The 25623-nt window shown below is 52.4% G+C and overlaps 8 protein-coding genes across 8 annotated transcripts; 3 read left to right on the top strand and 5 right to left on the bottom strand.

The window, feature by feature from the left end:
- Positions 1–2: 2 nt before the first annotated feature.
- On the bottom strand, positions 3–2816 carry J4E84_002227 (uncharacterized protein; the record flags this gene model as incomplete). The annotated part of the gene is made up of 2 exons (XM_049384854.1): positions 3–252; positions 1351–2816. The coding sequence occupies 2 exons, from the start codon at positions 2814–2816 to the stop codon at positions 3–5; spliced, it is 1716 nt and encodes a 571-aa protein (XP_049246877.1).
- Positions 2817–4483: 1667 nt separating this feature from the next.
- J4E84_002226 (uncharacterized protein) lies at positions 4484–6255 on the bottom strand (the record flags this gene model as incomplete). The annotated part of the gene is made up of 2 exons (XM_049384853.1): positions 4484–5796; positions 5844–6255. The coding sequence occupies 2 exons, from the start codon at positions 6253–6255 to the stop codon at positions 4484–4486; spliced, it is 1725 nt and encodes a 574-aa protein (XP_049246876.1).
- Positions 6256–10024: 3769 nt separating this feature from the next.
- J4E84_002225 (uncharacterized protein) lies at positions 10025–11146 on the top strand (the record flags this gene model as incomplete). Its single annotated transcript, XM_049384852.1, has 2 exons — positions 10025–10083; positions 10135–11146. 2 exons carry the CDS (start codon positions 10025–10027, stop codon positions 11144–11146), a joined length of 1071 nt encoding a protein of 356 aa, XP_049246875.1.
- Positions 11147–13204: 2058 nt separating this feature from the next.
- Positions 13205–15703, bottom strand: J4E84_002224 (uncharacterized protein; the record flags this gene model as incomplete). The annotated part of the gene is made up of 5 exons (XM_049384851.1): positions 13205–13782; positions 13837–14164; positions 14229–14271; positions 14796–15447; positions 15505–15703. 5 exons carry the CDS (start codon positions 15701–15703, stop codon positions 13205–13207), a joined length of 1800 nt encoding a protein of 599 aa, XP_049246874.1.
- Positions 15704–16510: 807 nt separating this feature from the next.
- J4E84_002223 (uncharacterized protein) lies at positions 16511–17407 on the bottom strand (the record flags this gene model as incomplete). Its single annotated transcript, XM_049384850.1, has 1 exon — positions 16511–17407. One exon carries the CDS (start codon positions 17405–17407, stop codon positions 16511–16513), a length of 897 nt encoding a protein of 298 aa, XP_049246873.1.
- Positions 17408–19014: 1607 nt separating this feature from the next.
- J4E84_002222 (uncharacterized protein) lies at positions 19015–19639 on the top strand (the record flags this gene model as incomplete). Its single annotated transcript, XM_049384849.1, has 2 exons — positions 19015–19488; positions 19541–19639. The coding sequence occupies 2 exons, from the start codon at positions 19015–19017 to the stop codon at positions 19637–19639; spliced, it is 573 nt and encodes a 190-aa protein (XP_049246872.1).
- Positions 19640–21569: 1930 nt separating this feature from the next.
- Positions 21570–23828, bottom strand: J4E84_002221 (uncharacterized protein; the record flags this gene model as incomplete). The annotated part of the gene is made up of 1 exon (XM_049384848.1): positions 21570–23828. The coding sequence occupies one exon, from the start codon at positions 23826–23828 to the stop codon at positions 21570–21572; it is 2259 nt and encodes a 752-aa protein (XP_049246871.1).
- A 509-nt stretch (positions 23829–24337) lies between these two features.
- On the top strand, positions 24338–25567 carry J4E84_002220 (uncharacterized protein; the record flags this gene model as incomplete). Its single annotated transcript, XM_049384847.1, has 1 exon — positions 24338–25567. The coding sequence occupies one exon, from the start codon at positions 24338–24340 to the stop codon at positions 25565–25567; it is 1230 nt and encodes a 409-aa protein (XP_049246870.1).
- Between the last annotated feature and the right edge of the window lie 56 nt (positions 25568–25623).

Below are 25623 nucleotides of genomic sequence, written 5' to 3'. Positions count from 1 at the left end.
TTCTAGACAACCTTGGAGCTGTTTACGATCAACCCTGGATCCTGGCCCATTGCAAGAGTGGTATAAGATCCGGTGGGTAGGGTGAGACCAAGGCTGCTTTGCTTACGCGAGCAGAGGACGACGAGATGGTAGAAGAACACGTGCAGCATGGCGATGTACTTTGCCACAGTCTTGGTACCACCAGGACTTGACAAAAGAAGGCGATCTGTAGCACCGCGTGAGAACGCGTGGGCATCCTCGTAAAGCGGAAGGCTATGTCTAGCCAAGGCAGAATCGTCATTGCCGAGCCTGGGGTAACGCGAGATCACGGTCCATCGTCGATCTACGTACTCCAATGTAAGCACGCCCAGCGCGTCGGGCCGGAGCTTACAGGTGTATGTAGCATGGTTGATAATGCCAATGATAGGTGCCAATGCAACGACTTGAGGAGCGCTTTCCGGAAGTGCGGGGAAGCTAAGCCACCGTGAAAACGACCGGTGGAGGACAATACGGACTTTATCGGTACATGCAAAAGTATCTGGTCCCCCAGGAGGACCTACGCGCATGAAGAAGGTTATTTGGGGTTACCGAACACGTTGCGCGCTGTCATCTGCTGGATCCGATCTTCGCGTTGAGGCCGGAGTGCTGCTGAACCCGTATTTTGGCATGTGCGTCTAGCCACTGGCTAGTGTAGTAGCCACTGCAGCCTCCTCTGCCGATGAAGTAGAAGATCTGAAAAGTTCATGCCATCGTGCGGGTTGAAGGAGATGACGGCATGTTTTGTTGAGGTGGGGCTGTGTCGTCCAGGTATCGCCCGTTGAAAGCATACATGGATACCCAGGGAGACGCTGCTCATCGCAATATCCTTGAGGACCTTGATTTGGGTGAACTCCGATGCATGACGAAGAGCTGATACGCTCGATCTGAACAGAAGTCGCGAGATTTTGATGCGCATATGCCGGAGGCACGTGGTAACGGTGAAAGCGGAGATGGAAGGATGAAGAGGGGTGTCGCGTCGGACGCGTCCAGCTCACAAGCAAGCCACGTTGATGACATAAGCAAGCCCCACATGATCTGACCGGCGCTGCGTATGTCAACGTTTGTCGCGATACCAACGAGAGTTCCATCCTGCGAGGCTTATCATATTGCAGTTATCACCATCGTCCACTCATTGATATCCAAACCTTCTTGTAGCCATAGGAGCATTCTTACATTGTTAGCCTTTGGCTCCTACACTTCTCGCATCATTGCGATCGCCGGATCTAAACATCGCACCTAGTAGCACAAACTTTGAGCCATGAAGAGTGGATTTATGTGGTAAGGGACATGATGTTCAAAGGTATTGCATTCCTTCAAGGATTATAATTATACACCTGGGCATGATCTGGCTTTGACGCCTCTACCTTAGCACGCGCATCCGCACTCTTTTTGCTCTCTCTAAGCATCTTCTCCAAATACTCGAACAAGATGTTCTCCTTCCTGATTGGATCTTTGAGCGTCTTCCAGTCCTGAGTCATGGTGCGCTCTGCTTTATAAACATCCCTACGATCCTGCCATTCCAAGCGGTTCCAATCACGGAAATCGCTCTTCTCTCGACCCCGCCAGGCAATCCTTTGGTTTGCTCTATACGCATTCTCGTTTCGCGCAAAGTCTTGCTTTAGCCTCTTGAACTGGCGTTGCTGTCCTTCTCGCTCTACGCGTTTCGCCTCAGCTCCTTTGTCCTCTTCCGCGGGACGTTTGCGTTGAGGGGTCGCAGCAGCGGCGTGCGCCTTCACAAATCGGGTTAGCAGCCGCGGGCTGAGTGCAACGTCCGTGATGGACTTGCTGAGCTGTTCTCCATCATTGGAGGCTGCAAGCGCGCGGCGAAGTCGTGTTGATGATAGTGGTTCCTCTTTGTAGCCGACAAACCAGACACCGCCTGTCATACCGAAGAAGCGTGTGGGCACATAACGCAGCCATTCGGTAGATGGCCCTGTAGAGTGGTGACACATTCGTGTCTGTCCAAGACGCCAGATACCTGTGCGTAGTCGATCCTTGATCATCTGGAGCCGCTCGTCGCCTGGATCAATATTAGCTATGGTCGCGCAAGAGAAGGCATCGTACGTACGGTCGACCGGAAGGTTCGCCATTGCGCGCGGAAACAGCATTGATAACTTCTGCTCCAGCCACGTCAAGTCACCGCCAGCTCCCAACTGCTGGATTAAGAGTTCTTCGAGTGTTTCCATGCGCCAGTCGTTGTAAGCTGTCAATTTGCGTAGTCCCGTTTCCGTCTCCATGCGTAGGCTGGTGCGTTCTGGATCCCCGGTACCAACGACTATAGTAGGCCCCCAGTATCCGGGGGACCCATATTCTTGATCAGCGTGATCAGGTCCAATTAAAGTGATAAACTGTATGTTGAAGTCATCTGCTGCGGCCTCTGATATGAGTCGATCTTTGAATGCTTCAGAGCCTCGCTCACCACGTGGGTGGCACCAGTGCCAGCCACCATAGAGACCACTATTGTTAATGAGGTCGATACGCTGTTGAAGGGTAAGAACGAGGTCCTTTGAGCCTAATTTTCCGCGTCTGTACTTCGAGGCTACGGAATAGTCGTCCAAGGGGAAGATGAAGGCGGCTATCAGGTGCATACCCTCGCCACCTCGAAAGAAGGCGTGGCATAATGTTTCCTTGTGTCCTTGATGAGGCGGATTGAAGCAGCCCCGGAATGTCAAGATGTAGTTGATCCTCCCCTTGATCAAATATGGCGGTGGCATGTGAATGCTGGGCCTAAATATGGTGGCCGCGGGATCTGCTAAGGCTCCCTTGATGTACCCCTCCAAGGGAGCAGTTGAGCTCATGATCATGGGTTAGTGCTTGGATATAGTCGGTGTAGGTTGCTAGATTCTGTAGTGGGCAGTTCTTGTATCCCCTCAGGGTTGCTGTGAAGAACATTGATTGCTCCATTGAGTCTCCACCGTGGAGAGCCATGGCCTAAGAGACAACTGCGACAAGCACTTTCACTTAAAAGAATCGACACTTTCATTCCACGTAGTCCTTTGCAATCGTGGGTACGCCCTTTTTGATGGTCGAGTGAAGTCATGGCCGTCTGCCACATGGGCGCTCCTTGAACGGATAGGGCTGTTGTAGATACATGCGAGACGACGTCGCATCTTTTCATCACACCCATTGCGCAGGTGAGCACGGAAGAACTTGTACTCATAGAAGTGCCGTGTCGCCTGTTCGAAAAGCTTGGTACAAGCCATCTCAGCTCAAACACTCGAGTCTATCAGTCTCCGGTTCTCTTCGCGATGCTGTCGGCGGCTTCGTAGAATACGCGAAAGAAGCATTCGAGGTCTTTAGTTCCCATAGCTACGTCCCCGATCCCGTGATCCATGTTCTGGATCTTTGCTTCCTGGTGAAAGTCAGGTTCCGCGCCGATCATAAGCCATTGTACAAGGCATGCCAGCATTCACCAGAACGTACCGACGGCAGGTCCACGATCACTAAACGGAATGACGCGCTTCCACGAGGCAGTGGGGCTGGGCTAGCGTGAGGACTTTGGGGGCGAAACTATATCTCGATGCTGCAGTTGCCCGTGGAAAGTTTCGAACGTGCTCTTTTTAGAATGCACTGCTGACGTGAACCCGGTAGCACACGTCATCGCAAGGCCAGAATCTTTCTCTTGCGTACTGTTACTGTAATGACCCAGCGGTACAGACCTGCGTACGTAGTAGAAGCCTCGCGAGTAGTCGTGATGAGTAAAATAGGGGTTGGCGGTGCATTGTGACCTGCTGGAAAGGGCTGCCGAGTTTGACAAGATCTGTAAATGCGTCGTTGATCCGAGGGCACGATGCCACGAAGAGGACAACTTCCTCAGGGCTGAGCGCACAAGATTCATCGAAGACGGACTCTCGATGGTGGGAAGCCGAGGCTGGACGCATCGTGTAGCAAACTATGTTGCGCCTTCCACGAGGTTGGGAGGCGGCTCTTTCGGATTCTGCGGGGCTGCGCTAAGCGTTTCTGAACTAGCGCATGTGTCCCAAGGGGTGGGGCTTGTCGCGGAAAGGCTTCCGTGCATCATCATCGGCATCCACCAAATATCTGAGCTTCGCGCTCGAGGCTGAAGTCTTTTCGCAAGCTACCTTTGGTGTGCATGTTGGGCATCTACGAGGTGACTCATAATAATTTCAACCACAGCTCGCCACAGTCAAAGCTCAGAGTCAGCTTGCATACCTAGGCAGGTGGCCTTGGGCTGAGGGCTGAAGGCTCATGCAAGTTCAGCACAGTGGCAAGACCGTTCGGGCTGACATAGAGAAACGTAGCAGCAGTAGCTCATTTGCAAGACGCAGTAGTTTGTATTATGTTGAAGCCAGCTTCATCGGCGAAGGTATTGTACAGGCAGGAGGTTTGTAAATATCCGTATTCCTATTCATTGTTCTGCAGTGGGGTATTACAATGTCGTAAGGACAAAAAGGAAATCAGGCTGGTGTGGGTGTGGGTATGCGCAATAACAAGAACGCTATCATCATTCGACCGTATGCTCCGCTGCCAACCTCGGAAGAGTTCCTCGTGAATGGATCGTCTCGCTCAGTCCCATGGGTCTTTCGTCCAACAGCCTTCCATCGTTCTCTTCGTCGACCTTCTTGAAGCTGTCGTGGACCAAGCCCCTCCGAGGATCTTCGTGTTTGCCGCTGAGCTTGCTCTTTGTACGGCCGGAGATTGGGGATGGGAATGTAGTTCCGTCGCTCAGCACCATGGCGGAGGGGGGTGCAGCAGGCATCTGGCGCGGTAGGTCGAGGGAGCTACTGTCCAGAGAAACGTGGTCTTGCGTGCGTCGGACGATTGGGTTCTGCGATGTCGCGGTCGGTGCGTCGCTTTCGCCACGAGAGTGCCGTTGGCCGTTTGCATTGTTCTTACGTCTGCGCAACCACCAGACCAGAGCGACAATTAGAAGTGCACCAACGATTCCACCGATTGCTGCTCCAACTATAGGGCCGATTTGAGTCTTTGCCTTTGCGCCTGGCAAGACGCGACACACTTGCTTGACCTTCGCATCGGCGCCTTTGGGGTCGGCTGCTGTGACGACTGCAGGTGCGAGCTGGAAGTTTTGCGCGTCGGGATCGACGATGAGGTAGTTTTGCGTGAAGAAGGGTAGGCCCAAGGTTCCGATAGTCATAGTGCTGGGACCGGTTTGGTTCGTCACGGCCATGTTGAAGACTGTTGCATTATCCACTTCGTACAGGCCCGCAGCGTTGTATGCCCGGGGCCGACTGTAGAGCTCAGTTGCAGGAATGACAGACTTGTAAGTTGCGACTGAGGGTTTGGATGCGTCGCCGCCGGGAGTGCCCATGTCCGACAGCGTGACGGTGATGGTGCCTGCGGGAGCTGGGTCGGTAGGAAGCTCGAAGTGACGCGAGGTTTCGTTCCAAAAGGCAGTAGTCTCCGCCGCAGCAAGGTTATCCAACATCGCAGCTGGCAGTCTAATGTCAGATGAGAAAGGGTCTAGGTGTACGACAAGAGTGTCCTTTGCGTCAGCGAAGAGCGTGGTGCTCTTACCGCCAACATCGTACGTGATGGCCGTAAGGATAGCGCATGTTGGACAGTCGGAAAACATAGGAAAGGTAGTGGCGGCACTTTTGAGACGGCTTTCGTCGTAGCCACCAACGACTATTAAGCCATCTTGAGGTGCTTCTTCAGATTCTGATCCAGCCCATAGTCCATACGTTCGGGAAGAAGCTTGACCGGCATCCACGAGGTAGTTCAAGAAGCTCGAGTCCATTCCTAGAGGCAGAGTCGCTCGATAGCTTGGCTCATTCTTCATGAGCGCGTCTGCGCTTGCTACAACGCGTCAGTGCTGCAAAGGCCCAATTTTCTCATGGACTTACTATCGGTAGATCCATTGGTATACATGGGAAAGGTCGCAAACTTGTTCGCATCCGGTTTGAGACCAAAAGCCGCAGCATCGTCGAAAAAGATGTAAGAGCTCGCGTATGCTAGATCAACGGACTCTCTGCTGCCTGTCCATGTTGCGTAGTCTACCTCTTTGAACGTCGTCGAAGTTGCACTATCGTAGATGCCACCGAGTTGGCCAATGCAGCTGGTGTTCGTAGCTGCCACGCACTCCGCTGCATTGTTGATGAAGAGATTGTCGGAAAGCGTCGATGGCGTCAAGGAAAAGGGTTGCGGAGGAGTGCCGATAGCGAAAGAAATGCCTCTGGTGAGGACAGTGCCGTCAGCGGAGACAGTGTTGTTTGCCCAAGGCAGGAGCAACGGCTTGGAGCCGTTTGCGCAAGCCATCGTCCCTTGGTAACGATGGATGTCCTCCAAAAATGTAAGATCTGGTGTTGTGTATTTGTGACAGCGTCAACCTCGCACGGGTATTTTTGGCGTCAACCATGACTGTCCCTGATATGGATTGCAGGGACGCATTAACAAGGGGATGATCTGCTAAGCTTGGGCATGGGCACCTAGGCTATGGGGATCGGGCGTTGACGACACCTGCAGACCTGAAAACTCGGGTAAGGAAAAGAACCCTATTGGATTGGTCCGTCATGATGTACTTCGGGTACATACTACCTAGAGTCTCAGAATGGTCGGTACCTGGGCGACGAGACATTGCGCTTCTCCACAGCTTCAACTCGTTCTCTTACTCCACGGTACGCAACGAACACACTCATCTCCATCTTCAAAGTAGCCGGCGACCGCCGATGCTCTGCGTAGAGTGGTGACGTCACAGCGTAGGTGCAGGCGCAGGCCTTGGTTTGTTGACATCCGCGAGTCGCCCTCATCTTAGATTCAAGGAATCTTGCTGTTCGTGTCGCAATTCTCCTGACAGGACGGGCCTTTTGCGGCGAAGGAAAATGTTAATTCGGACCGTTGACGTCGGAACGTTGTTCAGCCACGCGCTGTCCCGTCCATCGAGCCAATCAGCACTTGCCGACTCACTAGCGTCTTTCGGGGACATGTTTCGCGTATGCAAATCTCGCTCGCTTCTCTGATAACCCCGTCGATCGTGTGCCCAACCTCATAGTCGGGGTACATGCCCAAGTTCGCCTCTCCCTGTCCTCGTGTGTTCGAGCCTCGATGGATTTTCGATGAGACCGGAGGTGGTGGGTACCGTGGTCGCGCATCATCTCTTGATGACGCACTGTGATTGGAAGGCAATAATTTCCAGTCCGATAAGATGAGGTTTGTCGCGTCGCGTTATACTCAACGGGCTCGTAACCTACGTTCACCGACCTTTGGCGTTACGAAAGTCCGCATCACGCATGGAGGCCTGACCTTGAGTAGGTGCATGAAGATTTTAGCAAGCTCAGCTCCCTATGTGATTACTGATGTGTCTCATAGACCGTCACTATTACTGCTCCTGCGTCTTTTCCAGCCCGTTCTGACCTCGATATTTGAGTATGCAGGCTATCCTTTTTTCACGGAGTGGAACTGTAAACCGCCACTCGACCTCAGCCCTCAGCCCTCACTATCCTGGAGTGCATCTTGGGCCTCTTCGCATGATGTGAAGACACTGGACTTCACGTCTCTCCTTTTCGCATTCTCCAACTCACCCGTGACACTTCGGAGTTGCCGATCAGCAAACGGAGGCCTGCTCGTTGTATCGCATTGGATGCGGCGTGCTGTAGTTCGTAGTCTTGTCGCCAAAAGGTTGTGGCCTTTCCATTTGGTCATCTAGCCCAAATGAGAACGCAGGCCTTGACCTACTAAGGCTCGAGATCAGGCTCCAAGTACCTGACTCAGAAGATGTACCAGAGCCTTCCTTATTATTGCGGCTCTTTTTGTGAACTTTGCTCGCGGGACGTCTGATGCAGGTGTATTGTTTGTAAACTGCATCTTCAGTCCACCAAGCTGATGGTATGGGACCGCATGCGCAGCCCGGAAATGATAAGTCGGGGGAGAGTCACGATGAGACGAAACTCTCGAGAGTGTCACAATGCCTCCACCGACACGGTTCGGCGTGGAGAATTTCGGTGATCAGGGGAGATGGAAACGAAGATGGGTTTCGATAGCATGACTCAGTGCTTTGCCGATACAGATAACTGGTTCGTGAAGGCGAAGGTATCAGGTAATGTGCTTGCGCAATGTAACTGGCTGCAGCGCCCAGTGTCGTCCTTATTAAGGTCGCGTTGTTGCTAATTTTTGTAGATCAATCCTTCGTCGTGAACGAGCAAGATCGATAAACGTTATAGTAATACTGATACTGACCAACTCGTGACAATTAAGAGTCTCTTCTCGGCCCAGAAGCCTGGTGACAAGATTCTCAATTGAAGACTTGCGCAGAGCGATGAATTCGAGACAAAAGTCTAAATGAAGGACGACTGTGGAGTTGGATGAGTAAAATACTGCACACGAAGACACTTAGAGCAATGCGACCGATCATGTCATTCACAATCGCTGCAGCCGAGTTTCGCCGGCTGTGTGCAGCAGTCGGTAAACGTGAATACCATCTTCCTGGATCGTTAGCACCCATCGGTACTGTGGCCGGTGTAGAGCCCGCTATAAATCCATGTCCGTGTCGGTAGCCGTCAGCATGAACAATCTGTTACCTCCCGTCGTCTTTGGGGCGGCTCCCGCAATTTATGCGATACGTCTGCTGATACTTGGAACTCATAATGTATGTCGTGTCCGGATCTCTGAAGCTTCATGGAGGTGAACAGCGATGTGATCCAGATCATAAAGCAGACATGTTCTGATCGCAGAGGATTCCAACACTTCTCATAACGAGTATCTGAGAAGGCGTTGTGGGTATTCAATGTTAGAAAGAAACACCAGCTGGATTAATCCCGGTAGGACACTCGTCGATCGTAGGCCATCTGGATATCGTACAACGCGGTATGCTTAGCTGGAAATCATACATAAACGAATTGAGAGGTGATGAGGTGGATGGTGTTGATGAGCGTTCTGCACGCACTGTCACGAGGCGACGCGCGTCGAGTCATGGCACTGATTTCGGCCCCATTACTCCGGTTGCCACATCTACGGACTCTTCCGCACCTGGCTCTCGAACAAGTTCCCTTTCATGAGGCAAACTCAATGTCATCGGTGTCATTTCACTGAGAAAACGCCCAGAATGCGATCTGAGGAAGTTGATGCGGCGCCGGTTAAAATGGCTAAAGTGCGATCTTGGTCATTGGGGCGGGACACGCACAAGTAAACATTCGCGCTAAAAAAGGAAACGATGCCCAGGTGGTTCGTGGCTTTACGGGTGGGCTAAATCTCCACAGCTTCTCCTGTCGTCATCGAGTTTAATGAGATCTGCCGGAGAACTGGAGTGTAAGCTTGGAGGACAGAGAATGCAATGATGGATGCGACGTGGGGAAAGAATGATAATAATAAACAAAATGGTTGATTGACGTAGATGGAATGCGCGATATATTGATGTGCATGTTGATCGCAGTTTACGGTGTTGTGGGTCGTCAATCAACCGTGAGCGCGGACCCTGAGCGGCCAAACCCAGCAACCAGGCATCTTCCCCTCATTTCTGCCATTTCTTCTACCATCCTCACCACCACCGCCGACAAGTGCATCAGACCCTCGGATGGATGGAGTGAACGCTTGAGGCTGAGGATTACTTGACATTAACCGGCCAGTCTCCATTAACGCAGCCGTATCTGCACCTGCGTTGTCGACATGAGTGGGACCTGCATCTCACGTGCCTGTCTACCCCGGATGTGCATTTCGCTTAGGCAATGGCCAGCGGCGCCCAGAACGTCTACCCCAGAAGTAGGACCAGACCCCGATGATCCCGAGGTCCAAGCCGGTTGATTTGTGGATTAGTCTGGAGAAACTCCGCAACCCGCAAGCAGGTGGCGCCATGCAGCCAGGTCAAAGGACTTACAGCGGCGAAGGGCAAGTTCGCACATGAGCCACGAGCCCGGTTAAACAAAACGACTGGGGTGAAGATGAACCGCGAGAGCGGATAGATTGATTGAGCATGCATACGCTAGACTTCTAGAATAACCGTCGAAGAATATATAGGATGACAGGCTCGCCGTGTCTTTAAGGGTATCCGTGGTAGACAACCTCGAATCAGTCAACACTCCAAGTCTCAATCACCATGCGTTTCTCCAGCATCGTCGCCAGTCTGGCGATTGCCAGCTCCGCTGTTGCCAGCCCGTAAGTCATCCGCATTCCCGCCACCATTGTAGCCAGCTAACATTGAGATAGTACATACGGCCATGGCAAGCCCAAGGAGGACAGTCTCTACAAGGCCATGAAGAAGGCAGGAAGGGAATTCATCGGCACAGCCCTGACCCTCCGCAACGAGACCCGCGAAGGCGAGATCATCAAGGCCGACTTCAACTCCTTCACTCCCGAGAACGCGATGAAGTTTGAGTCTGTTCACCCAAACCAGGGCAACTACACCTTCGCGGATGCCGACCGTTACGCGGCATACGCCAAGGCGAACAAGCTTGAGGTCCACTGCCACACTTTGGTCTGGCACTCTCAGCTGCCTGCTTGGGTATCTGAGGGCGGCTTCGACAACAAGACCCTCATTGGCATCATGGAGGACCACATCAAGACCGTCATGACCCGCTACAAGAGCGTTTGCACACGCTGGGACGTAGTCAACGAGGCCTTGAACGAGAACGGTACCTACCGCTCCAGCGTCTGGTACGACACCATCGGCGATGCGTTCCTCCCCATTGCTTTCCGCTTCGCCAACAAGTATCGCGGCAAGGCTGATCTCTTCTACAACGACTACAACCTCGAGTACAACGCGGAGAAGACGCAGGGTGCTCAGCGTATCGTCAAGCTCATCAAGTCCTACGGCGTCCGCATCGACGGTGTTGGCTACCAGGCCCATCTTGCCAGCGAGCCCACCCCTTCCGCTCCTGGTGCCGCTCCCGATCAAGCAACACTCGAGGCTGCCCTCCGCGCGACTGCTGACCTTGGCGTTGACGTTGTTTACACCGAAATCGACCTCCGCATGCTCACACCCGCCACTCCCGAGAAGCTCCAGGTCCAGGCCGATGCTTTCGAGCGTGTTGCTAAGTCTTGCATGAACGTCAAGCGATGCATTGGTATGACTGTCTGGGGTATCTCCGACAAGTACTCTTGGATCCCCGGTGTTTTCGAGAACGAGGGCGCTGCCCTTCTCTGGGACGACAACTACATGAAGAAGCCTGCCTACGCTGGCTTCCTCAAGGGTATCAGGGCCAAGAAGGGTCACTACTAGACGAAAATGAGAAAGACTGTACGCCTTTGTAGATATTGAGTAATGTATACAATGTATCAAGAACATTCACATCAAAACGAACATCACATGAGCTATCGGTCCAATTGCCTTGACGATCTCTTATTGCATCTATGCTGGAGGTCGGTGCTACTGCTACGGTTTGGTAAAGGGCCATCAGCACGCGAGATAACCAGCGTTCACAACGAGGCCTAACGCCAATCATCACTATGCTGTATTGACGCTGTTCATAAACCGAGAGAAAGCGCGGTTATAAATAATTCCATACCGAATTCACATTCCTCACCTCCCTCGATCACGAGACTTGCCTTTGGCATCTTTCACAGTCTTCATGATGGAAGATACGAAGTCTCGCACAGACCTGCATTGCGCGGTCGCAGAACACGAGAAAGCGCTAGAGAACGACCATCGCCGTCCTCACTTGACAACGCACCGGATGAGCATCCAGGATCGCACTGAGCCTTGCTATAGCGGCGCATCGCATTTGCATCGCCTAGCATGTGGCCATATCGTTCACACCGAGCAGGTATCCTTGTGCGGACGGAACTGTAAGACACCCGTCACAAACTTCACAGCTTTCGCGTGTACTCTGTGCGAGCGTGAAAAGATGATCCAATCTGGCCATATCAAATATCGTAGTTCAAAGGTGAGTGAGCTCATCTTGCCGAACTTTCCGCATTTCCATCAATCTCACATACCGGTGATGATGCGCGCTCGTGAGTGCGACATCGCAGTGGTAACGTCCTCAAAGCACTCCTTCGTGCCCAGCACTCCCGAAGATATTGCTGCGTACCGGGTCAACGATAACGGACGATTTGAAGGTCTTATCGAGGATGTTGTTGATACTGCGAAAGATATGGGCTTCTCTCAGACCACCATTAACGGCATCGCGGACGGATTGACTACATGCGTTGATCATCAGCATCTGTGGGTAAACGCGACGTATGAACAGCTTGCTGCCGTGGTATTGTACCTGAGCGCCGTACAAGCGGGTATCGAACAGCCTGATATATTGAACCAGCTATCGATGTGCTTCGGCGCAGCGATGAAAGGTATTCAGCAGCTACTTCCAGCAGTGTCAAAACTGCTGATCAATATCAGCGCAAGGTTTGCCATTACTGACTTTATACGAACATTCGAGAAAACAAATCCTGCCTATAAAAAGCACACAAAAGATCTTGCTCGGCTACAGTTGAAGCTATGGCGTCTGGTACTAGAACGTTGTCTCTTCCCGTTTGAGTTCATCGCGGCGAACTGGCGACACGTTGTAACATCGTGCATGTATGCCGTGACTACAGTCAACGATGTCTATCTTGATACGGAGGAGATCAGCGCCGCGATAGGTGCACGTAGCCCTAGCATTGATGGAGAGAACATGAACACATTTCTGCTCTCCATTATTGTGGACGACAAAGCTTACCGGATCAAGCATCTAGCTACTAAGGCGCGGCGCCAACGTAAACTCAAAGCCCGCCTAGAAAAGGTTTTCGCACTTGATGTCGTCGCCGCCCATCCCGCACCAGGCTCGGTTATGGGTTTATATCGGAGCTTCGAGACGATCTCAATCAATGCGTCTAGGAGGTTGCTCGATAATAGCTCACCCAGCTTTTGCAATTTTAGTGTTTTCCTGTAGCACGTTAATGGAATGAGGAGTCATACCCCTAAGGTGGTGGCGAGCCGCAAAGCAATGTTGGGTCGAGCTTCCCCGGTCCAGGATATATTGCATTCACTCTTGTTTTACGAGATTTCCGATTCTGGTAGAGGCCTACATCAAACTCAAAACATCTTTTCATGATGTCAATGCGCCTATGTATCCATCCCAATACTTCCAGTACTTCATGCGTCATGATAAATTGGATGGCGGAAGAAGTGTTCATTGTGAAGATTGTTTTGATTGAGGCAAGCAAGTGGCCAATTAACACGTTTCCACAGCTATATACGCTCGCCTTTTCCATCCTGCCTATGCTGCAGGACCGTAATGCCAACTCAATGTCGCTGATGTGTCCTGCGATCATACCAGCAACCCAAGGGGATCACGACTTAGAGGTCGACCCTGTAGCCTTCACCGTGATGCTCGCGTTCGTAAGCTTGGGCAGCCTGGAACTCCACTCTGTAGTCATGAGTCTTGACGTGGGCGCGGATCGCGACGTTCATAGTTTCCAGTAGCTTTGAACTAGCCTGCTCATAGGTCTCTTTGTTGAGGTCAAGGAGAGCCGCCAGTGACAAGCCGCTTTCAGCTTTCCACCCGCGCACGACTTCGTCAAGATGGTCTGCTACCATTCTCATCAGTCTGTGTTCCAGGCCTGGATTACCGGGGTTCTTGGCAAGCCTCTCGAACATGGCTTTGTTCTCGCCGATAGGTTCCACGTCGTGCGTCTTCGTAGAATACTTGTTTGTATATTCTTCCCAACTCCAGAAGGTTTGATAGATCCCAAATTGAGCGCCGGTGATGTCCATGATCCACTGCTTCTTAGTCTTTGTCGCGGTAACGCGGATGATCTTGTGGTCGCAATAGGGCCAGGTCAGGTTGTCAATTTTGCCAAGTCTATCGTAGAAGATGATCTTTCGTGGAACAGTGCCTAGCGTGACGAGAAGCTCTTCGACCTTGATGTTCAGTCCTGTGATAATTTAGTCAGCGTGAGAAAAGAAGTTAGATTTAGGACGTATCTTACCTTGGAGCAGACCAACAAGAGTATCATGTAACAAAGCCGTCGGTTCATTGCATGACCATGCGCAAAGCAGTGCCTTCTTAGAACGAACATTTGTGACAAGATGATGCGGGAAGTCGACGAAGAACTTCTTCTTCTCGCTCTTGGACTCGTCGTAAATGACTAGAGCGTCGTTGCGATCGTGGATCTTGATCACAGGTTGAACCCAGGTGTTCTCGCGGAAGTCGTAGTAGGCCTGCTGAACGATCTCGGCTACACGCGCAAGCTTCTTCTCGAGGTTCGCGTTCTGGACGTCTTTGCATGCTTTCTTGTGAGTCGGCCAATCCTTCACCTAAATCGACGATATCCGAAGTCAGTCCATATCTCACACGCAGTTCGCACATGGGAGATCTTACCTGGCAGGCCTTGCCACAGTAATGGCGCGATGAGATCTCTGAACTGCAGGCGCCGCATTTGCTGTGAGCCGGCTCGCCACAGACGGCGCACGCTGCTTGTACTTCTGGAGCCATAGTTTTCTTTGTTGTCGTAAATAGCGCAAAGGAGTTGTGGGCGCAGCAAAGTAATCAGTGAAGCCGGGCAATATTTGTTCCGATTTCACGAGTTGAGCTATGACGCTTTTGGCTTGCAGCCTAGATGAATAGATTGGATGGGTCTGCAGACTACACCGAGATTAAAATATGCAAAGTAGGTGACGCGACGTCGATGTAGGCTCTAGGGTGTTCAGCATTTTTCTAGATTGACGCGAAGGGGACCATATCGTGGCTACCAACCCCCAAGCGAAGCGATTCAAGATTGGATATGTGAAGGACGACAGCTATCGTATAATCCTGATTGAGAGGTGAATTACAACTCGCATCAATTGTTCGCCACTCGTGGCCATGCACCGTGAGCATCTCTAACTAAAGAGACTTAAACTCCCTATCACCATATCCACGCCAGGGCCCTTGTGTTGTTGCTCGAACCTCGCCAGATCCAAAGCTACGTTAGGGCGGTTCGCTTTCTCCTCGTCCGTCATAGCATCGCCAAGAATGCTAGCGTGATCAAAATGCCTCCTCGTCATTTCTTGCGTCAGACTCACGGGCTCATGGATAATCTGAGACATGAGTCCACCGACATTGTAGTTGGAGATGTACCCATGAAGAGCCTGAGACAAAGCCTCAACCAACGGTTGTGTCCAGCTCGTCGAGCCTGCGATGCTCCTCTTACGAAGATTGCTCAAGTCATTCCCAGGCTGCTGCAAGAAGGTCAGTAGTGCTGTTTCCATTCGTGATGAGGCCTGAAGGCCGATGCGCTCTGTGTGCGCAAACCAGCCTGGCATAGTTGAGCAAGTCCAGATGTATTCTCTACATTTCCCGAACTCGAAGACTGCACAAAGCGACTGCATGTGCTTGGATTCGAAGTCGGCGGCGGTAAAGAATGCTTGCGTGAGCCCGAGCTCAGCACCGGATAGGTTGATGTACCATTGCTTTCGGCTCCCATTGGCGGTAATTCGTAACAGTGAAATATTGTGCTCAGGCCAATTCTCGCTATCTGTACCGTCATTTGCGAGGACAAGAACGGTCCGTGATGCTGTCTTGATCTTTACCATGACTTCGTGGATGTCAACATGTTTGGCTGGTCAAGTGTCAGCTTATCATTAAATCGCGCGCAGATATATGCCGGGCTACTTACTCTTGATGAGCTTTTTGAGCAACAGATGCATATTTGCTAGGGGTAAGTATCGCGCATTGCAGCACAGCACCGCGTGTTTGGTGGCTGTATCAGGGAACACATTGTCAGTGAGCTTCGGGAACGGGTTGTTGCTAAAGTTAACACCCTTGTAGGCGACGATCTTCTGATTGTCCAGTTTAATCTTCGTAATCAGCATCATGTTTGTAGCTTCCAGGAGTGTAAGAGAGGCTGACTGGATGACGTTGGCGACTTGCGGCAGAAAGGCTTCAAGCCGGATGTCGTGGCAGGTATGCTCGTGGTTTGTCCAATCAGCCTTTTGGTGATCCTTGTTGCAGTAGTAGTGTTGTTTGCAGCCGCATCTCTGTGTTGCTGGTCCGTGACAATAAGAGCAGAATGTCGAAGCCATGAGCAGAGAATTGTTAAAGCTTTCCTGAGATGATGTGAGAAGCCAGAAACGGCTGCCATTCCCTCGCTAGATATACTTCCCTCTTCTCGTCATGTGTCGAACTGCTAAGCAGCTGATCGCGGTCATGATCATAACGAAGACAACGAACATCGACCCACGCAAACAACGATACTACCCTCATCTCAGCACGTGTGAGATCCCGGTACATCGCATGGCGAGAGCATTGGAAACATGGCTACAAGGTCCGCAGAAGCTGGCAAGGGTGTGTGGGCAGGCCATGCCAAGGGCGCCTTGCCGATTGTCGGAGGCAGGAGCAGCGAGGAAGGCGATGGCAGGACGGGTGAAGTGTAATGACGCGCCGGTGGAGACGCGATGGAAGAGAAGACGCGCCTTTCGGAAGGTTGACGGCAGACAGGGACCGCGCTAGACCATATGCGCACTAGTCTCATGCCCCAACCGCGGACCTTTCTTCTAAGGTTGTGATGTCGGAGCGGACACCTTGTGTATCTTGAGGAGATGATGAGTGACGCAATGTTTGGGTCGGCATGTCAATACGAATCCAGCATCCCAGTTCAATCTATGTGTAGCAGGCTCTATCACCTAAGTCTGGTACATTGGCGGTCCAAGCAACAACTCATGTAAACTACCACCCCCAATGAGGCGAGTATTCAGCACCTGATGTAGCTCAACAGCAGATACGCGATTGACCGGTAACATCTCTAGACATCTTTTCAAGATATCGTTGAGCATAGGTGTGTAAGTTGCCCCAGCTGGGCTACTTTGAAACGACTGCAAGTAAAGGCTCGGCATCGTGGTCAATCTACAAAGCGCAACTATGACCAATCCTACCTGGTATACGTCACTTCTTTTGTTGCTCGGCGGTTCGAATGGCGGTGGGCTAAAGTCCCGTTGCTGTCGCAGCTCAATGGTTTGCCAGTTGTCGGTACGCGATATGCTCGAGCCAAAGTCACCGAGAACCACTTTCGGCCATGAGGGTTCGTGAGAGGCAGGTAGGCCGAGAAAGATGTTGCGCGGATAGATGTCTCGGTGCATAATCCAATCATATGTGTCGCTCAGAACCGGAGGATCGCCACGCTGCATGTGTCGCAGAGCCCGGGCTAGCGACCTGAAGACGTGCCAGATGAAGCTCTCGGAGAAAGGCTTGCGCTGGCTGACATGCTTCTCGAGCAAACCCCATAGATCGCCGTACGCGTACACATCCATGACAAGCGCGCCAGTTCCCGTTGCTAAGTCCAGCTCATGCTCGCGGTAGGTGCAGATGTTGTAGCAGTTGGATAGACGTATGAGATGTCTTATCTCGCGGGCAGCAAAGCCCGATGCAACATCTTTAGGATCGAACTCTTTGCGCACAGCAAGCTGGCCAGTTGTTTTATGCCTGAGCAGCCAAATTGCCTTGTGGAAGTTGCCCACGACCTGTATTTGGCGTACACGGTCATATTGGTTGCGCGTCGGGACGCTGGCACGTTGTAAATCCATTCTTTCGCTGCTCCTCCGACATAGAACCGGTCTCTCCGCGCGAGATAGCTTATAAATACTGGCCCGGTGTGCTGGCGACGCGTTTGTCGCCTGCTGGCGCTGCGTTCTCTTGATGCAACCGCAGCTTGCGATCGTCATAAGTTCCACATCTTGCGGGCATGGCGAACGAAAGCGGATAGTGGCATTGCAGCGCTCGCGTGGCCTTGCATCGTCTTCGCTTTCGCACCTTCACCTGCGCGTCCTCTCATCTCCGCTCTCTCACCCTACAACAGCCGCCACGCGACCGCATCAACGCGCTTCTCTCACCTGCTCCCAAAATCTCCACTCTCACCTCCGCAGCCGCATACCCCGCAGTTATAACCCATCCAACTCCCGAATCCACCATCGAAACCACTTTTACCTGCCAACAAAAGGGTGGCGGCTAGCACACAGAAAAAACATCCAGCACTCCAGCCGGTTATAGCCGAAGCCAGAGGAAGCTCAAGGCCACAAACAAGAATCGAACAAGAAGCCAATCAGAAAAAACATCAAGCTAGTCGTGATAAACTGCCATCAAAGAAGCAAGTTTCGTACCTGGATAGAATACAAGGTTCCATGGTATCTTTTTGCTGGTTGAGGGTGACGGTTCGAGGCCGGTGTGAGGAGGAATGGAAAGTTTTTTTTTTGCTAAGTTTTTTTGATAAGTGAGAAGTTGGAATGCGCAAGGCTAGGTGCGGGCGCGCTTTTGTAAAGCAAGATGCGAAGGGGATGCGGAAGATTAGCGAAGACATGAATCATGTCTCCCAGCTCTTTCTTGAATGTAAATTTGCTAACGCGATGAAAATGAGAATTGCAAAGCACGCGGAAGAAAGCGAGTAATGTTTGACAGGATTGCGCGTACAGAATGGTCACGGGTAAAGGTGGTGAAACTGTGGGGTCAGACAGCAACCAGAGATGACTAGAAAGGAAGTGAAATAGACTCAAAGCACCAACTGCGCGCGCGAACTGCATAGAAACGTTGCGAGCAATGTAGATGGAAGTATGATGAAGGGGAAGGATGACGGCAGAACGTCTGTGGTGCGCGCTACACACTGGCCAATCAGACTTTGCATAGCTCCGAGTGGGGCAGCCACCCCTCGAAGCCCGCGTCTTTCTCGTCCGCGAGTTGAACATCTGCAGAAGCGTTGCTTTCATGCAGCCTGAACCGCTTCGCATAGGTATATACTCGTCAAAGGTTGAAGGACTGGCTGAATTGTTGTTCCTGTGCAATGCGTCAAAGTCGGTGCACTGGAAGCCGCATAGCACAATGACCTCTAGGATGAAATGCACAACGCGGAGAGCCGGACATGGCAAAAGCAAAACAAGAGCATGAAGGAACGGCAAACTTGACATTGCAATGATGATTAGTGGGCCGAGGCGACGTCTTCACATGACGATCAGGCACAAGACAAGGATTCTAGCGCACTCGCTAGCCCCTACGTCATCATTCTCCGCAACCCAGCAACATAACACGACATCTTTTCGTCCCCTTGACACCATCACACAGCCATTGCAAACTCAATTCCCCACGCTCTCAACTCGACTATACCCCCTCTTCACGCACCACAAACAACATCAAATCAATCACAATGGGTTGGTTCAGCTCCGATGAGAAGTCGTCCCTCGCGACTCACCCCGTCAACGTCGATGTCACCACAAAGCACGGCTCCGCCGCTGAGCAAGATCGCTTTGGCGAACACTTCGGCGCTTCCACAGATGCCATCCGCCGCGGCGTCGACAAGGGCCTCAACAAGCTGCAACAAGCTGCCTTGGCCAAGGGCGACGGTGCCGAGCAGGACCGCTACGGCGACCACATGAGCATCGGTGACCGTGGCTACAACGCCATGAAGTCAGCGGCCAAGTACAAGGGCGATGGCGCCGAGCAAGACCGATACAACGCACACTTCAGCCCTGCGCTGCACAGCATCGATGCTGCCAAGGCGATACAGGCTGCGGGAAGCGTGGCTGCCAACGGAGAGAAGAACGCCAAGTACTTTGGCCTTGGATACGATGGTCAGCAGAGGGCGAAGCTGATGGCCGGTAGCGGCATGGGAGCTGAGCAGGTAAGCTACTCGCTATATCCGCTGCCTTGGACACGATGCTAACTCATAGTAGGACCGCCTCGGTCAGCACTTTCACCTCACCAGGGACGCCGTCGCCGACGCCGCACAACGGGTGAAGGATGGCGCGAAGGATGTTCTCCCAAGGAGGTAGATGGATAACATCATGACGCGAGCATGACTATAGCGACAACCTTGGCTAAGACTGCGACGGCCGTATACGTGGACAAACCAGTATCTGCCTACGATGTATCAATACGAAACAATAATTTCACATCATGCTTCATCCCGTTCGATCTTGTCTTCGTGTATGGAGGAACAAGAGCTGTTTCAAGGCTGGCTGTCGAGAGCAATATACCAGTGCAATAATAGACGTTCTTCGCTAACGCTGACAAAGGAAGTAGTCTATTTCGCACCTGTTCCTGAAATACAGCCACTGAGCCTGTTACGCGGCCTAACGCTGCAAACGTTGTACCCATCCTTTGTCGGTCGATTTTGGTCATGCCACGCACAACGGCTGCATATACCCCGCCGCTGCATCGCTATGCAGGCCCTGGCAACGCGCCCTTACACAATGGCGCCACATGCCAAGGCTGTCCATGTACTACTCGCTCAAGAGATATATCGACTCAGCACCACGACGGGAAATCTTCGCATTCCGAAGGTCAGCTTCGTGCGTTTCGAAGTGTCACATGTCCCAACTCATGTACCCCACATCTGCCACTTGCGGTCTGACATCAGCACAACAGCTAACGCGTTCCGTCCCGGAATAGTGCAGACAAGTGACTAAATTAATATCCGAATTCCAGAATCGCCCAAGGTGACATGCTTGTCATCACAACTATTGTCAGCTCGGTAGTACTGAGTTATTAACCAAGTCTCAACAGCAGATGTTTCTTGCGAAAACGTAGGGTTGCGCGTTGCGCGAATTAATGGGGGTGATGTCGTTGGTTCTTGGACAGCTTGGAACGATGAGTAAGAATGGCAGCGGAAGTGACAGCACCCAAGTAGGCTGAGCAGAGACAGCCGGACAGAGTAGTCTAAGAAAAGAACGGAACCACAGCTCACCGTGTACGCATGTACGGTAGCGCTATGTAAAGAAGATATAAAGTCGACATGATAACTTGTTATCTCATCGTCCCACCTACAGTATCCTCAACACGCTCTTCTACACCTTCCACATCACACCTTTCACATCACACCTTTCTAAACCCCTCGCACCACACCCACCAACCCCTCCAACCAACCCAACATCACCCCAAAATGCAACTCACACTCCTCCTCACCCCTCTCCTCGCGGTCTCCGCCCTCGCCGCCCCCACATCCACCACCCTCTCCCCCCGCCAAACCCGCACCCTGCGCGTCCAACTCTCCAACGACGCCACCGACACCGCCGTCCAGGCCAATATCCCCGCAAACGGCATGCGCATCTCCATCCGCGCCAATTTCGGTAATCTGGGGTCACCCATTCGCGCGAACCGCGCACTGATTGTGGGGAGTGGGAGTGGGAGCTGTGGGATCTTTAGTGATGCGCAGGGTACGAGGAAGGTTGCTACTATTGTGTAAGTGTTTTTCTATTTTTCGCGTACATACACACTCACGCCCTCATTCTCTCTTCGTTGTTAGAGTGGGTTGGGGTTCGGAGTATTGGCAAGAATGCTAACGTGACAATAGGCCTGGTGGTGCTGATGCGGAGTTTGGGAACACGAACCTTGATAATGGGGTTATTGTTTGTCAGTAGGGTATGAGGACACTCTGGCTTATCGAGACGGAGAACTGGTGTAATGGACCTGAGTTACGAGCTTTGGATTTCTACTGACGTGTTTTTGTCATGATACCTTTTTGTTCCTTCGCAGTCTTTCCTTAAATCTGTTTTAGATGCTACATCATGATTAATCTCTGCTTTTATCCATCTCTGCCCCATTTGACTACTTCCCATAGAGAACAAATTTTGCTACGTGTGCTTCTAATGATCGTTCGCATCTTATCCATCCGAAGAACATCCGCAGCGATTTCACTACCAGCGCGTCGTGGCGTGCTTATTGACAGCGCAATCCTCTGCTGTACTAGACGAACAGCTCCTCCTACTTGGACCATATCGACGAAAGTCTCCTGCCCATCTGACTGATGCGTCGACCCAGCGACTTCTTCGGCTTATCTCCGCTCGTTGTCGTCTCGGTACCACCTTCCTTGTTGCCAGTAGCACCTAGCAATTGACGGAACGATTTGCGCCGCGCATTCTTCTTTTCTTGAGCACGCACAGCAGAAGGCGGGGGAAAGAGCGGCATGCTGACACCGCGCTGCTGCTGCGGATTTCGGGATGGAAACTGGAAGTCGAGGTTCAGAACACCGGTGTTGGCTGGGAGTGGAGGGTTCAGAACATGACTGATAGTTGGGAGTGGGCGACGATTGATCGAGCCGATAGGTACGGGTTCCTTGATAACATCTGCATCTGAGCGCGGCTCAATGAACTTACCGACAGAGTTCGCGGTTTGCTCATGTGTGGTCTTCAAGCCATTGCGATAATGCCTCTTCTCAATGTGGATTGGCTCCACGTCAGCGTCGCGGTCATCCAAATCATCGCATTGGTGAAGGTCCGAGGCTTCCACATTCAGCGGAGCGCCGCTGCTGGGTTTCGTCCAGAGATCCTCCTCGCTGTCGTATCCATCATGCACCACCCAGTTTGAAGAGCTGGGAGACGGTACAGAAGATCGAAGCGACTTGTCTTTGGCCTTTCGCAGTATCGGCTTCCGCTTGATCGGCGACGCGTTCTCCAGTGCGCTCATAGAATTCGGATTGTACGTCAACGGGAGGAGGCACGTAAGCTCATGATTAGCATTCGCATTGTATGTGCGTGAAGGAAGAGTCTCTTCATCGTCGTCGGAAGTCGCATTGTACGTCCGCGGAAGAAGGATAGTCATCTCAGATCCAACGTCCGGGTAGTAGGAAACTGGTGCGAGGGTCGCAAGCTCACCATCTTGTGCCTGATCGGGGACTTTCACAGCACTAAGCGGACTCCTTCGGGGCTCAGGACCATGCTCGTCCAGATCGAGGAGATTCTGCAGAGAAGGATAGTCATCCGATTCTGACTCATAGTGCATGGAGGGTGCAAAGTCTGGCCGGGAAGCAAAGCGAAGGAGTTTCTTCACAGGCTGCTCCGATGGCCATGGGGACGCCCAGTCATGGATGGCGCAGCCATCTTGAGCGATTGCTTGAACAAAAGTTTCCAATGGGTACAGTTCGCGAACATCGTCGGTATCCATGTTCGAGAGCAAGAGCGCATACTCATATTGTGAGAAGGGGCTTGTGTGGGTGTTGAAGCTCTCGGTGTCATTGAACTTCTCGGCCCTACGAAGCGGCAAATATAGCGCAGCCGCTGGGGATGTCGCTCCAGCTCTCGGAGAAGATTCGGCGTAGCTAGGGGTGTAGGATTGAACGGACGGTGAGCGCTCATCTTCTTTGGTTTCGTCCACTGTCGTCCTCGGTGATAGCGTGAAACCGTGGAACTCTTCCGACCTGCCTGACTCCATGGTGGAGGTCGTACTGCTATAGCCTGGTAGTGACTTTCGCTTGGTAGCACGCACGTCAGGAGACGTGTCGCAGCTGAAGACGTCCATACCTGAGTAGTCGTCTGGAGAGGGAGTATAGTGTGGATCTGCTGGCCAATGGCTATACTGTCCTGCTGTCGCACGAAACGATTCCGTACCGTATGCAGTACCCTTTAGTGGGTCACTGCGTGGGACCACCTGTGATAAGCTTGTCTTGTTTCGTCGATGGCCACGGTGAAATGGTGTAGTACCCGCTGTGGAGTCATCCGAGGTTTTGAAGGGTTCGTTGTTCGAGATCTCGCTCTGGACAATGCCTTTGTCACTAGATGTGACGAGGTTCGATGCAGCTAGAATGTCGTCCTGAGCAGCTTCGTTTGCGGACACGGTCGGCGGGGGCGGCGGAAGAGCGAAGTCGTCGATCTTGCATTTGCGCTTCAGCGGGGAGCTATGAGCCGAGCGTGCACCGGGGCGATTTTGAGGCGTTGACGTCGGTGAAGAGGGCTTTGCCTGAGATGGCAGTGTGTCGCGGTCACTGTGTGCGGGAACGACTACATCAGTCAGTGGGCTAACCATGTTGATGGTATTGACCCGTGATGCGACGAGACCACGTGGGGGAAGACCGCTCGATAGTGATCGGGCACGATGTCGCAGAATCGGTGAGTGTGATACGGGGCCAGCTTTCCCACGCATTTGGTTCTTGGTGCTGGCAAACGGTGTGTCGGGCGGAGACATAGTCATAAGCTTAGTGTTGGTGGGAGTGCTTGGAGGTGAGCTGGTAGCCGGCTCATCCTTCATTCTCGGCGGTGACGCGGTGTCGTCAGATGGACCGACAATTTCTAAATCGCGATAATGTTAAATAGCAAGACCCGGCCCACGATATGCGAAGTCGAGGTCGGTGGAATAGATCTGTTGAGATGCGTAAGGCGCTGTAGTCCTGGTAGATAGGCGCCGCCAGCGAAGGGGTGAGCCGCACCAAAAGGACGAGTAGCTGCTGTTATATCGTATAAGCGTGGGAGCCACACGTGCTCAGATGTCTGTGCGCCTTGCGCAGGTGTATATACAAGTGGGGAGTGAAATCAATCCGCAAGCACACCATCTCGGCGGTCATTCCGCGGCGGTGTCGTCTGGTGAATCAACCTCATGCTGAAGGGTTGCGCGATTAGGCTCTCATTTGGCCCCAATCAAATCTCCTTTGTTGCAAACGATTCTTGCACACCAAACCACCTCGCACCGCAACTGTAGCAATCTTTCCAATGCAACCCTTCAGGAGCCAACGACCACAATTTGCAACCTTACAACCCAAAATGCAAGCCCACGAAGATGCCTTGGCTCTGCTCACGGGTAGTCCAGCAAAGACCACCGAGACGGGAATGGGGCATCTTTTGAGTGTATACGGCGCCCAAGAGATCTGCGAGCTAGCAAACGAGACGTGCCCTACAACCCAGCGTAAAACGATACTGGATGAACTCGCGGAGATTCTACATCTGCGTGGTCGGTTACAACAGATGGGTGCTACTTTCTCCGACAATGGAGAGCTTCTCACTTACGGCAACCCATATGCGTCCACGGAGTTCCAGACCATGCTACGTCTCGGTCCCATGTACGAAGAGCAATGGAACAGTTTCTTTGTCGACAACTATGAGCCTCCCGACCACGGAGGTGCAGACAGACAATTATGGTCTGACCTACGTACTCTCAAGAGAGTTCTCCGGAATGAGGGTATTGTGTTCGGCCGCGAGCATCAGCGCTATTCGTTTGGTGACTCCAGCACGAAGCTTCGAAGACTGTGCTGTGCGTATGACGAACTGCGGATTGAATGGCTGACGATGATGCGATCGAGCCTCCCAGCACTTGATGACAGACAATTGTACACCCTTCTTGGAGATTCGTCTGGCGATGAAGATTCGGAATCTGGCGACGATGCGAAGCGAATTGAAGATAGAATCGTCGTTATAGATGGCGAACAGTCACGCGATAGACCTGGCCGGCCTCGAACGCTGCGGCATCGAAGCAGCGGCGTTCCGCAAGCCCTTGGCTGGCGTTTCAGTGACGATTCGACAACACCGCGCCGCAAGAATGACTGGTGGAGGTTCAGCGACAACCTGGAGTCTGTACCGGTATGGGAAAACATCGAACGTGCTGACGCAGAGAATGCCCAAGTCGTACCGCAGGCGGTCTCGATGACAGTAAATCGCGACGCCAAAGAGGCCACCAACGTTCAGCTTGTCTCCAAAGCAGCGGCTTCACGACCGCCAACTCCCCAACCTCTGATGCTGTACAGCCCATCGCCATTGCAAGTGAGTAACACGACTTCTCAAACTGCTCGACTTCATCTACCAGCACCCTCGCAGCACATGAACACCCGGCGCACGATAACTCGAGCGGAGTCCATGCCAAGCCCGAGAGAAGAGAATGTCGTCAACAACACCAACGTAAAGCCGATTTGGGCCCGAGAAGTGAGCAAACATGATGGAAAGACCAAGAAGTGGGGAAAGGTTCGCCGTTGGCTCCGACATGCATTCGGTCGCAAGTAGGCCGAGGTGATCTAGTAGAACCTTGTCGTGTGCAGTAGAGAGTAGATTCAGGACAG

This window comes from Alternaria hordeiaustralica (assembly GCF_023758085.1).
Source record: "Alternaria hordeiaustralica strain BMP 2776 chromosome Unknown scaffold_3, whole genome shotgun sequence".
NCBI classification, from domain to species: domain Eukaryota; kingdom Fungi; phylum Ascomycota; class Dothideomycetes; order Pleosporales; family Pleosporaceae; genus Alternaria; species Alternaria hordeiaustralica.
Note: the sequence above shows the minus strand (reverse complement) of the source record. Positions and strands in the feature narration are given on the sequence as shown.